This window comes from Candoia aspera, chromosome 7, assembly GCF_035149785.1.
Source record: "Candoia aspera isolate rCanAsp1 chromosome 7, rCanAsp1.hap2, whole genome shotgun sequence".
Classification (NCBI taxonomy): Eukaryota; Metazoa; Chordata; class Lepidosauria; order Squamata; family Boidae; genus Candoia; species Candoia aspera.
The window spans coordinates 70,030,200-70,044,142 of NC_086159.1; the positions used below are offsets into that span (position 1 = coordinate 70,030,200).

Below are 13,943 nucleotides of genomic sequence, written 5' to 3' on the forward strand. Positions count from 1 at the left end.
ATGATGAATAATGCTGAATTATGTGATGATTTTTGTCTCACAGAGAGACCCCATAATCAACTGCATAACACTCATTGGAAGCTCAAGTATCACATGTATCTCCTGTACTGAAATGAAAGGTGCATTTCCCCCAGTATCTGTTTAATCAACTTACATAACACAACTTGTAATTATGCCCAAACCCAATATGCATTGGTTTGGGGGCCAGAGGATCACACTTAAAGAGAAATACTTCTTTCCTACAGGAGATAGACCTAGAATCTCTTGTTTGGTCCAAAGTTGTACCCTATGTTCTTACCATCCTCTGCATTTGAAGAGGTCTTTCACAAGAGTTCTTCTTACATTGGAGAGCTGCAGATCTGTTTTATGGCAGTAGCAGAGAGGAGGTTTCTATGAGGACCGCATGCTTTGGAGCCATCATTTATATTTTTCAGTGTTTCATCGTTTTTTCTTAAGAAATTTGAATGGAAGTTTTAAATCATTCTGAGGAGTGGGGAGCAGCATACATTGTGGCCTCTGCCAGAGAATACTGTATTCTAACTCCAAGTCCGGTAAAATCATAAGTGCAAATTATTTCCAGGGAACTGATTCAGATAGCTCAGTAGAAAACTCAGCTGATGTTTTTTTAAGCATTATCATTCCAATAAATTTTTATGACACAGATGAAGAAGTAAGACTGCTTTTTAAACTAGGATCAAAGCAGCATTTCAAGGTGGGAAGGCGAGGGCAGAAGAATTTTAATGACTGCTGTAGTGCAGACCGTAGTGGTTGTTCACAGAAAGAGCTGGATCGTCCAGCGGATGGGGGGCATTTTCTCCCTAGCGGTTTAGCATCTTACAGTTTCACCCAAGCATCCTCCAGAAATAAATCATAGATGAAGACAAGCTTTATCTTGTCATAGCAATGGCTGAGTGATGTTCTAAGCCACTATGAATCATTAGTGAATAAATGGCCAGATCAGCTCGTAATGTTAAGTCAGCAACTCTGCCTGCTCTACACTTCTGATCTGGCAAGAAAACCGCAGGGATATAGATTCCTTCCTCACCGATTCCGTGGTCTTTGCCGTGGTCATTGGCTCTGCTTTCACAGAGCCATCTTCAGTTTGCCATACCTCCCCCAGAAGCCCTGGGGTGCAAGACAATCCAAAACAGTTGACACTCTGAACATCCGTAGGTACGTTTTATTGTTCTTGAATAACTGGACAGAGAAACCCCAAATTATTGTTCTTAGTAGTTTATGATATTTTTTAGTGTGTAATAAACTTTGACAGCAATAGTTTTTGTATACTGTTCTATGACAATAAGTTCACCAACCATTAATAATAATCACCAACTTACTAGTAATAATAACATCACAATAACTTTCAGTGGCTCCTCGGGGAATTTCCTAGCTTACCAAAGTAAGATATTAATCAAGAATATCAGAAATCAGATATAGGCATAAAATTAAAACAAAGTTCATATTGTGAAACTAGATGTATAACAGCTGCCTCATACATCTCTAATCCCAATGACAATGTTATAAAACCTTTTAACTATCAGATGACATTTCAGCCAGCAAGCTTTTGGCATTTCGTCTGACAGTAGAATTGCAAGGCTTACATGGGGCAAGTTTGGAATCTGTCGGATATTTGCTTGTTATCACAGGGAAATCAGTGAAAGTTCAACTTTCATATAGTTTGAGATAATGAAAGAGTAGGGTCAGGAGTCAACGCTACATAGCTTGAATGACCTACATTGCTTTTTTAACGCAGGGCTGTAACATCCTGCTTTGCAGATAAGTGAAGAATTCCTTTTATTGGTTCTTCCAACTCTGACTTGAATTTGATGGAAAGGAAAACCAGTATGTGCCTTTCCCAATCAATGCTGAAATATGTTAAGCAAAATTGGTTTTAGCAGAATGTAATTGCTTTTTTTATTCTTCAGAGCAGCCTCCAATTCACAATCAGAGTGGTTCTTTTTAATATATAGGCAACTAACTAACGCACCAAGCCTAAGATATTAAATATTTTCATCCATATACATACATGCTTCATGCTATTCCACTTCAGGAAATCAAAGTTATACGGAAAAGGGACTGAATAATAGTAAGCAAGAGAGGTTAAGGCGTGAGATTAGAGAAAGGAATGGGAACTATGGTTAACTAGTTTATACCAATACCATTCACTAAACCTATGTGTAGCTTTCAAACCTTGTAAACCATCCTTGCTTCCACAGTGTCTGTACATTGCTTCATATATTACCTTTTGTTCTTTTCGTCTCTTTCTTTTGGGAATTTCATCAACTCCCTTCCTCTACACCCATTCACTCATTTTGCAGTTCAGTCCTCATTCATATTCTCTGTATGACCAAACAATATCAACACACCTTTTTAGTATTTTTAAATTTTCAGTTTAATATACAGAAAAACATACGCTCTCCTCCTCTATATCTGTGCACAAGTGGGAAATGTTTGTGAATCTCAATTTGTTGTTCAAGAAAGTGGGAATCATACAGAATTAATGAGAGAACAGTCTTCCTGAAAACTGATGATTCCAGAGTCACAAATGTTTCTCACCAATAGATAAATATAGGAGGAGTATTCTCTCTGGCAGGTTTTTTATTATATTTTGAGCAAAAGGTGGTAAATTGGGGAGGATGATATCTGCTTCTGAAGCTTCATTTGCAATATTTATTTATTTATTTATCAAATTTGTCACCGCCCATCTCCTCCGAACGGAGGGACTCTGGGCGGTTTACAACATAAAACAATAACTATATAATCAAATTCCAATATAAAATATAGACTAAAACAATTCTAAAAACTACCAAATATAATAAAATCCCCATGGCTATGGTCTCATTCAGTCATTGCATAGGAGGGGCACTTCAAGGCACTAGCCAACCCCAAGTATGACTGTTTTCCCTGCCCCAAGCCTGATGGCAGAGAGCCAGGTTATATTTTTTAATGATATAAGTTGTTGCATATTTGGTTTCTAGGTTATTGCTTAATACATTGCAATAACAACATAATTGTACTGAATTGTTTATGATTAATTTCTTTTCCTTTTTTTAAATGAGATTACAGTGGAAGGCTTCAGAAATATTGGTAATAGTTGCAGTGGTATCCAGTGCCTGATAATTAATGAAATGCCCACTCTTAGCGACAGATGCCTTCAAGTAAGAAAGGACCACAGTCTTTTGCACAATCTTGAATTTAACTTTTAGCCTGAGAGCCTTAGGCATGAAAGAGTTATGTCAGTTGAATGCATAGAATTCTGTGCAGGTGAATGGATGGGCTGGCAGAACTTGGAAAGAGTGCTTCAATAGGCCTGTGCTTCTAGCTTAGAAATGTGGCAAGCTGCTGCAAGAGACTTGGATTTTCCATTTCTCTTTTGCCAAATCTTTCTGGGTCTATTAAAAATCATGTGTGCTAATAACTTGTGCATTTATTAACAAGCCTGCTTTTATATTAATTAATTTGCTTCACAGCAAAACCTAAGCTAAAAATATTCTAGAAGAAAATTACTTCCATTTCGATTTTGCTCTTCTGAGATAGAGAGAGAGAAAGACAGAGAGATACATTACAAGCCATCTTTGCTGATGGAATAATTTTCTGCTATATCAAATAATCAATTCAGGATATAAATGCATTAATCATTGCAATTTAAGCAGATGTGTTAGATCTGCTTTCTGGGGCTCTTTCTAAAGTATATTACAGATGCATCTATCAGCTGGAAAGTAATTAGAGGTAGTCCCCATTTAGTGACCACAATTGGGACCGGCAACTCAGTTATTAAGCAAAGTGGTTGCTAAGTGAAACTGTATGTTTATGATCTTACTTCAGCTTTCATTTGCTCTTACAGACCTGCAAAGGTCCTAAATACGAGGATTAGTCATAAAGTTACTTTTTCATCACTGTTGTAACTGCAAACGGTCACTGTACGAGGTAGTTGCTAAACAAGGACTACCTGTAATGGAGGAATGTAAAAACTGGGTCTTCCCTGGTTGTGTGGTGGGACTGTTGTTTTGAATTTTTTCATAAAAGAGTAGTATGAGCAGTATGCAGATTAAAGATGGTCAGCATGATGGCCAAATCTGTTGCCTACACCAGATTTCTTAGGTTGATCCAGACAAAGAGCTTTTCAAATTGAGGAAATTAATCTTAACATTGCAGGGCAGTGTAAACTGATACACACTGGAGCAAAAAATCCTAACCATAGATACATGGGTGTGATTTAAGTCAACTAGGATGAAGCAAGGAATAGGCTCTTGGGGATGAGGGAATGGTTCAGTTAAAATACCAACCCAGTGTGTGCCTGATATAAAAAGATAAATTTCCTGTTGGGACTCTTCAGGAAAGAAATGGAAAATAAAACAATAAATGTCTTTATAGAGTATTGTGTGTGCTATTCTGCTCACTATATTAAAAAAAAAGGATTTTAGAAAAGAATTGGGCAAATTAATGGCAAATGAAGCTGCCAATACTAGGTGACAGGCAGAGGCATGTGCTTCTCATTACCAACTGTTGAGAAAGGTGAGGTATAGAGTGTAATGGTTCTTGGGCTTTGCTTGACCCCTGTAGGAATAGAAGGCTTGACATTAAACAGACCTTTGGTCTGATCGGCTGTTTTCAGGTTTAAACAGTGAAGAGTCCAGTCCCTGTTATTTCCTGTGAGTGATTGCCCTATATTCAAAAATCTCCTTGGGTGTCTCAGTTTTGGTTAAACCATTAGTTCAACAGTTCCAGGGCATGTTTAGAGCATTCTTGAAGGTCATTGCCAAAGATCCTTCAGGACATAATTGAAAACTTAGGAACAGTGTTTTGCCTTTCAAAACATCTTTTCTGTCAGTTACTACTGGTCTGCCTATCTTAAGAGTAAATAAGGAATTTATGACTTTGATACCCTTCCTTTTATAATCTTTCCTAATTCACCATACTCCCAGTGGTATGGTGTCCTAAGGTACCAGGATCAGAGTGGGGGTATGGAATGTTTTCTATCAAATTTACTTCCAGTTTTTTTTTTCAAGAAGCTACTTCGTGTTAATGGCTTCTGCAACTAAATGCTTTTTCTTGGAGGCTTTTTATATTTGATTCAAATTCTACTGAGCAGATGATGCTTCCTCCAGTAGAACACGATGTAATCTGGGTGTGACAGAAAGAGTACAAGCTAAACCATTATTTTCTGGTTGGTGAATATCCTGAGAAGTGGGGGTGGGGCTGTTAATTTGTGTGAAAAAGCGTAGAAAATGAAATTTGTTTTTATAAAAGGCATTTTTAATAAAGGATGTAATGTGTTTATTTAATTCTTTCCTCCTCTCTTAAAGGCTTTGGCTCAAAAGTGCCAAAGGATTGTGTCTGTTGAATCCGATGAATCCCCACATGTTTCTGACAAAGGTCTTAGAACACTTGGTGTGTGTAATCTTGCTAAAGTGAAGATACAAGGTTAGTGATAATGTAGTAATTCTCGCAAATGTGGTCATTTTTAAAGAACGGTACTGTTCCTTTGACTTTAGTTGAACTCTCCAGTTGCTACTATATATAGTGGCTGAAATAGGTTTTCCATTCTGGGTTAGAATGACCTGACTGTGGTGCATTGTCTCAACAGGGAGTAATCAGGTTACTGATCTAAGTTTCAAAGTCATGAGCGAATGTTGGCCTCAAATGAAACATATTCGTGTATCTTATTGCCCGAAACTAACAGATGTAGCTCTCAAGCTAATTACACCACTGGACCATATTGTTATACTCAATTTATCAGGCTGCATAAGGTATTGTTATAGTTACATCATGGAACTATTCATTTTAACAAAATTATTTTTATTCTTTTTAAAGTATTGAGGTAATTGCATTACAACCCTGTCAGAAAAAAAATGATACTCGTAAAGGCAAAATGTGCAAACCAGCTTGCCCGCAAGTAAGCACCACATAAACAAAACGAAAAGGATTTTGTGTCAGTGAAATATACAGCCTGTTGGCAGTGCTGATAAGCTTTGTTTTTCATATTCAGTGGAAACATACCCTTCTCTCCGGTTTTTAAATAGACATGGGAGTGCTTTTATTGGCTTTTATATTCTGAGGCACTGCCCTGGGCTTGTTTTACAGTGAAGGGCAGATAATAAATTATTTTATAAACAAATACTGTATCAGCAGAACAGGACATCAAAACTAAATCCTTGGAACCATCTTTCATCAGATGCAGGGCACCAATTCCACTGAGTGAGTTAAGTGATCGATGCAAGTTTACCGGGTATACATCTGATGAATGCCATGACTGATGAAATTCTCACATAAAATAAATTATATAGGATTTGGAGTAGCCAACATAGTCAGAATAGCAACAGAGTGACTTTTTGATAAGCTGATTGAATGTTGACTGTTGATTGTTTCATGCAACTACAATTAGCTGTTGCACATAGAAACTAAATGATAATGTAATGGTATTTTATTATGTTCTACTCTTTTATTAAATCTAAGATTTAATGAAACAGGCTTTAACTGCAAGCCTAAATAGAATTCCTTGAAAGTAAATGTGATTAGAATGTCATAGTTTTCAATAAATATGAATCAAGCTATTAATAATCTAGCTAATGTACATAAATATTTCCAATTAATCCCATGTTTAGTTTACAAAGTAGACAAAGTTATTTGAAATACTAGACAACCCTTGACCTGCTGGGCCATCATTTTAGAGATATTTCCTTACCAGATTCCTCAATGCCTTCAACAATGGCAGAGCTTCTAATGTATTGCCTTCACTGGAAAAGTTCTTTAAAATTCAGGGAAATATTCAGAGATGCATTTGCCTTGAAAATAGCCCATGTCATTCACATTGAACTGCAGAGCACAGTCAAACTGCTTTGCCCAGTTAAAGGTTGCACACAGATAAACAGGAGAGTTTTAGTAGTATATAGATAGATTGATAAAAATTGGCCTGTTAGCATTTCCTTTAGAAATTTATATCTCTGAAGATTGACATTGATTGCTATATATTTCAAGTGTTTATCATCTTGCATTCAAATACTAATTATTAAAACTTAATTTTAGAATCATGAACAAGGTAAGATTAAGTATGTTCTGTTTATATTTCAGAATCAGTGATTCAGGAATAAGATCACTTGTTGAAGGTCCTTCAGGCCCAAGACTGAAAGAACTAATTTTGACTAATTGTTGCTATATCTCTGAAAGTGCCCTCCTAAAAGTAGCTGAAAGGTACCATGTTGTAAGGTCTTTTTTATTTGCTGATACTTAGCATAGGAATTTTTAAAGAAATGTGTTTGAAAATGCTTATTTTAGCTAGCTCTGAAACCTCTTTAACATAATATAGCAACAGTTAATTGTGCCTAGGAGTCATTGAAATCAGAAGGAGTCCCAGACAAACATTAGCATACATAATTAGAAGTTATTTCAGTGGGACTTCCTTATTAACAAATGTTCAAGAACATTCTGTTTGTACATTTCATGGAACTAAATCTAAACTCCAGGTGCCTTCCAGGTCCCCTCAAATGAACACAGTCATCTTGTGGGACCGAGGAAGCATGCCTTCTCTGTCACAGCCCCTCTGAATAGCCTTTGCCCCGAGATAAACAAGACACCCATTTTCCTGGGGTTTCCAAAAGCCTTCAAGATCTGGCTCTTTTCCAGACCTGGTGTTCGTCTGTTTGCGAGCCCCTGTCCTGGTTTTGATTGTTATGGCTGTTTTTTTGTCAGGACTGTTATGTTTTGCTGTTACGTTTTTAACTGTTTTAATTGTATTTTTTGATATGTTATAAGCCACCCAAAGTCTTTGGAGTGGGCAGCCAAAATAAATGTAATAAAAAAATCAATAATAATAGCAGCAATTCATGTTGTTGTTTTTTTTGCTAAAGTGGCAAAAGTGACTGTTTGCAACATGGCAGCTAAAGAAATTATTGAAGGAACGACCAATATTCTAAAATAGTTTTAAAATATTTTCCATAAATCGTATTAAATATTTGCTTGCTTTCAGATGTGTGAGGGTAGATAGTATATGTATATAGGTTTTTTTTCTCTCAGAAAAATGATGAAAAGATCATTAAAATCACTAGATACCAACACAGATATAAGTCAGTTAACACAAGTATAAAACCTAAAGTATGAAAATTAGCAAGTTTTTGGCTGGTATCTAAGCAATTACATGATCCATTTATATGGGTTTTAAACTTTTTTTAAACAGAAGCCTTAAAAACAGGTTTTGTGTTTTACACTGAGGATCCCTCCAAATTTGTGGGGGCATATTTGTGGGGGGGATTCAGGAGTTTCAGGGGGTATATAATATTACAATGACATTTTACAGTAATAGAATATCCTTCCATGCACTTAAACATTACTTAATTTACTTGTAAAAAAATCATATTGCTTTGGTCCATGGGAAAAAATACCAGATATTCATGGGGAAGTGATAATATAATAATTAGGAATATAAATTAATATAAAAGTGAGTACAAGGTTTTGAGATCTCCAGAATTATTCGAAGGACTAATGCATTTTTTTAAACTAATAGGAAAGAGGGAATTTTTTTTTTTACAAGATAGGTTGGGGTTTAAAGCCGTAAGATATTTAGTTTTGGGTCAGCCCCAAAACAGACTGAATGAAGGCCGTTCAAATGGCTCTGGCATCATTCACACCAATCACTAAGTTTAAACAAAATAGCCTCTCTCTCTAGCTATGAAAACATTAAACAATATGTGATTCCATGAGGCTTCACTGGTAGCACACAAAGATGCCTTAGTGTTGCACAGCAGAAGTGCAAGGGAACATAGACCCCACATAAACAAAGCCAAAATGTAATTCAGGATTTTAAACTGAGTTACATTTAATTAATCAAAACAGATTATTTAGTAATACTAGCATTTGGAGGGAATTAAAACCTCAAAAAAGTAGAGCTTCATTCCAAGAGAAGAAAGGGAAGCTTCTGCAAAGCCTTTCAATATATTGATAAGTTGGCACTGATAGATGCACGGGGGCTACAAAATCCAAAAGGGAGAGAAATTATATAAAATATTATATATATATTTCCCAGCAAGACACAAATCATACTCCAGAATTGATATGTGCTGGGTCTCTAAGGCCCTAAAATCATCCAACAAAGAACACCCCGCCTTAGGCATGAAAGCCAGCTGGGTGACCTTGGGCCAGTCCCTCTCTCTCAGCCCAAGAGCCAATCAGGTGTGGTACGAGAGTTCTAGTCCTGCCTTAGGCATGAAAGCCAGCTGGGTGACCTTGGGCCAGTCGCTCCCTCTCAGCCCAAGAGCCAATCAGGCGTGGTATGAGAGTTCTAGTCCCGCCTTAGGCATGAAAGCCAGCTGGGTGACCTTGGGCCAGTCCCTCTCTCTCAGCCCAAGAGCCAATCAGGTGTGGTACGAGAGTTCTAGTCCTGCCTTAGGCATGAAAGCCAGCTGGGTGACCTTGGGCCAGTCGCTCCCTCTCAGCCCAAGAGCCAATCAGGCGTGGTATGAGAGTTCTAGTCCCGCCTTAGGCATGAAAGCCAGCTGGGTGACCTTGGGCCAGTCCCTCTCTCTCAGCCCAAGAGCCAATCAGGTGTGGTACGAGAGTTCTAGTCCTGCCTTAGGCATGAAAGCCAGCTGGGTGACCTTGGGCCAGTCGCTCCCTCTCAGCCCAAGAGCCAATCAGGCGTGGTATGAGAGTTCTAGTCCCGCCTTAGGCATGAAAGCTGGCTGGGTGACCTTGGGCCAGTCGCTCCCTCTCAGCCCAACTCACCTCACAGGGCTGTTGTTGTGGGGAAAATAGGAGGAGGAAGGAGTATGAGGTATGTTCGCCACCTTGAGTTATTTGTAAAAATAATAAAGATGGGATAGAAAATAAAATAAAATAAATAAATAAGTACAGATTCTTCCTACAACACATGCTGATTACAATCCAATTTTAATAATGTGGTATCTTGAAGAAAGGTTGCCCTTTAGATGGAAGATGAATGATAGGCTGCTACTTCAGGAAATGCAAAGAGGAATTATTTTTTTTTCAAGACAAATAGAACACCAGGAATTTGGGAGTCAATCCTTTGGAAGACAAGGAAAGCTTACATGAGAGAATTCTTCATAAAACTTGCAGCAGAACAGAAACAGCAATATAACAGATAGAAAGCACAGTTGGAGGAAAAATGAGATAATTAGAACAGATTCATACAATTAACCCAAACAGGAAAGTGATGAAAGAGTTGCAAAAAGCTAAACAACTGGATTTTTAAAATATATTATAATTAATTGTTCAATTAATTAAAAATAATTATTCAATGAATTATTTAATGAATGAAATAATGAATTTTAAATTTGATGACAATTGTAAGTTCTTTGTTTATTTACTGATATTTTGCTTTCCATCCACTATGTACTTTTTCACTTTCTTCTCTTTTATGCAGTTATTTATTTCATTCCTTAAATGTTTTAAAATAAATGTTAAAAAAATGTCCTGTTCCCCGCCGCCGCCGCCGCCACCACCACAAAAAAAAAATCAGATTTTTTTGCTTTTATCCAGGCTGAAGAAACGGTCTGGAAAACTCAAAAGCCTGCACATTCTTCACTGCCAATTTGATTAGTCCTAATAAAATGTCACTCAGCAATGGATTTCTGGCTTTTTCCCCAATGGATAGATACAGCTATGATTGTTTTTTATATGTCTTAGGAAATATCATGTTTAACTACTTAGCTCGTTGTTCCATCAGGCACCTGGGCCCCAAATTTTTTGGTGTCACATGTTTTATGTTTCATGGATTATTTTAATGTTGTCTAGTTTTGGAATTGTACTTTTGATTAATTATTCATTACCTGAGTTCCATTTTAATTTTCTTAGTTGTAATGTATTTGCCAAAGAAGATGTATTATAGAATAAATAAGAGAAAAATTACAAGATTTCTTATATTGTCTTTAGGTGCCTAAGTCTAATTTATTTGAATTTGCTTAATTGCCAAGCTGTGAATGATGTCGGGATTCATTATTTGACAATGATACCTTCATTAGCCTATGTCAATATTTCACGGATATGTATCACAGATCAGGTGAAGACCCAGAAGCTTGGAAATTTATTTTTAGGCCTTCTTACTTGAATATGCAAATGTTTGTGGGGTTCTGTGGATCACTGTAATATTTTCTGTACAATTTCTAGTTGCTTTTTAGTTGCCATTCTTTGTTTTTGCTTTTGATAACTGCAACTGTGTTTTAATGTCATACTTGACACAGGTTGCAGAGAATAAGGATGTAATATGAATAATCCTTCAGCATAATCAGTAATTTTCTTAGACGACTAAATGAAATATGGCTATTAATATAAGGCCTGAAAAAGACATTCAAATCTGCAGTTTTAGTGTTCTGGTACTCTGAATAATAAAATTATAAAACATAGTTAAATAGATATGTAAGAGGACAAAAAGATAATGTTTTTGTTTACCAATGATCTTTAATGTGATTGCTTGAATATTTTTCTTTACACATTTTTTAGTTACAGAAAGGTTACAAAACAAAGATACAGGTTTTTCCCCCAAACCATAGAATTCTTCTATTTATGAATAGATTGTATTATTATTATTATTAATAATATTACTATTCATTTGCTTTTCTCTTTAAGGCAAATAGAAAACAGAACAAAAACTAAAGTTTAATATTACTTCTGTGCAGAGAACATGAATATTATAGGCTCAAATATCTGTGCCTAGGTTTTTAATTAAAATAGATATAAATCTGTTTTCTGTATACTAACTTTTCTTGCAAAGAAAACTTTGTGATAATCCAAAATGTGATTTAGAGAAGATAAAAAAATCTTTGTGATTATGTTTTATGTTTCAGTTTGATTTGTATTTTCTAAAGTTTTTTTTTGGGGGGGGGGCTAATCATTTAAATGCTTGCATTTACTCAAAGCAAGGGATTGGGGTGGATGTGGTTTTCTCTCTTAAACTCTTAAAGATCCAGAATACATTTTTTTTCCCAAAGGCAAATAATGTTGTAATATTACTGTAATAAATCATATTATTCATTATAGCAATATTACAGCACTAGCTGCCTTTGAAAAAAGATTAGTGTATTCTGGGTCTTCTGTCATGGCCAACCTTTTGTTCCTTTTGAGAATATTGTATTTCTCCATCTACCTTTTTTCTTCTTCCTGCCATTATTCTCTTTCCCATCCCCAACATCTACTGTTTTCTTTCCCCAATTTACAGTCCTGCTGTCTCATTCTCTTGCTCATCTTGCTGGGGTCCTCCTGACCTTCTACCCCAAGCACTGTCCCCACACAATATTCATATTTAATTAACTAAATATTACCCTGTCCCTACTATTTATCATTTTGATGTGGTCCCGCCTTTTTGCAACGAAGCCCCCAGTATGCCATTTGCCTTTCCTTTTTCCACTGTGTGTGTGGACATCTTCCCTTCCATGGTATCTTTCGTGATCTGGTCAGTCTTCTTTGCCTTTGAGGTGGTGGTGGTGGGGCAAAAGAGATTTTCTAGCTTAATAATTATTTTTATATTAGAATGCTAGTAAATTAACATTGGTTTAAACATTTATAGGCTTTGGAGAGCCTTGGCAAACTTTGGAAAATTAAGGAGGTTGTTCTGTCAGAATGTAAGCTGATTTCCGATGCAGGAATGAAGGTAAAATAACATCTTACTTTATAGATGTCACATTTATGCCACTGTTGAATTTTCTGTGTTAATATTTTGAGATTTCTTTTAAAGTAAAATTCCTTCTTACTCTTATATGGGAGAGTTATGCATGCTATCTGTGTAACTCAAATTCATCCCTATCTTGCTTCAGAATTTCAGAACGGAATCTGGTAGCCCAGACCATTCTATCTGTGTCTATGTTGAAATTTAATTTAGTAATTTACATTCAAAATGTTCTATGAAAGCAAAGAATCATAGGATTGTGGAGGTAAAAGAGACTACACGGATCGCTTAGTCCAACACTCTGTCATGTATAGGAAGAGCAGTCAAACCATCCTTAAGAGACGATTGTCCAGCCTCTTCTTAACAACCTTGAGAGATAAATATGTATGATCAGCATATTCTTGACATGTCTCCTTATTGGTGAATTTTAGTGATGCCAATGCTACTTCTGTAATTGGTATTGCTTTTCTTCACTTACGTTTATGGAAAATGCTGCCCCACTGTCTCACTTCTTCTCCCCATTCTTTTTCTCTAGATTAGATGCAGGCAACTTCTTGGTAGTAATCCATGCCATACCGTAGGATTGTGCAAAGCACTCAAAGGAGCAAGTTGCAAACCATGTTAGTGCAGGTGAAGTGCCCTTTAAAGTGTTGAGGTAGCACTACTCTCTGGAAGAATTGGCACTCCACATTAGAGAATATGACACACAGTGACGTGAATGTTTGCACCAGCCGCCAAACTGAGAGTGTCATGTGCAGACTGGAATAGTCTTAGGTGTTTGTAGCCAAAGTTCACCACTAATGGAATGGGAATAATTGGTGAAAAATTTCAAGCATCATTCTCTGTCCTAAGACCAGGCCAGAATTATGTCCTGTAAAGTCTGTTCCCTTAGATTCCTTTGCTTTATATTCCTTCATTACTAGATATGAGAACATTTTTATATAGCTTTAACCCCAACTGCATCCCTGGAGTTTGGGAGACAGGAAAGGACTCAATTTGGAACCTAACATGCATTCAGGTTATACATGTTTTAAATTTCTTCTATTAATATTTTAAGTTTATGAATATATACAGGAGAATCACAATAATTAATTGTGGTTCTCTTCACAGTATTCAAAAATAAGACATACAAACTTACTTAGAATTATTACATTTGAGAAGTCATAATGTACTCTATAGGGTGTTCCTCCTGAAAATAGTTGGAAACTAAGAAAATGTTACTTCCTGCATTTTTTAAGGAGCAGGAAGATGAGACTGAGCTCTTTATGAACTTTTTTATCTTGTTGTTTATTAATGTCAAGGCCAAGTTGATACTTAAGTTTCGAAGGAC

General features: G+C 36.3%; 1 protein-coding gene across 1 annotated transcript in view; it reads left to right on the forward strand.

The window, feature by feature from the left end:
• Window positions 1-13,943, forward strand: part of FBXL13 (F-box and leucine rich repeat protein 13) — an 82,546-nt gene that overhangs the window by 64,143 nt on the left and 4,460 nt on the right. The window contains exons 13-18 of the mRNA XM_063309360.1: window positions 3,060-3,158; window positions 5,307-5,424; window positions 5,588-5,750; window positions 7,072-7,191; window positions 10,885-11,011; window positions 12,515-12,598. Coding sequence (XP_063165430.1) covers window positions 3,060-3,158; window positions 5,307-5,424; window positions 5,588-5,750; window positions 7,072-7,191; window positions 10,885-11,011; window positions 12,515-12,598 — 711 coding nt within the window. The remainder of the gene's footprint in view (window positions 1-3,059; window positions 3,159-5,306; window positions 5,425-5,587; window positions 5,751-7,071; window positions 7,192-10,884; window positions 11,012-12,514; window positions 12,599-13,943) is intronic.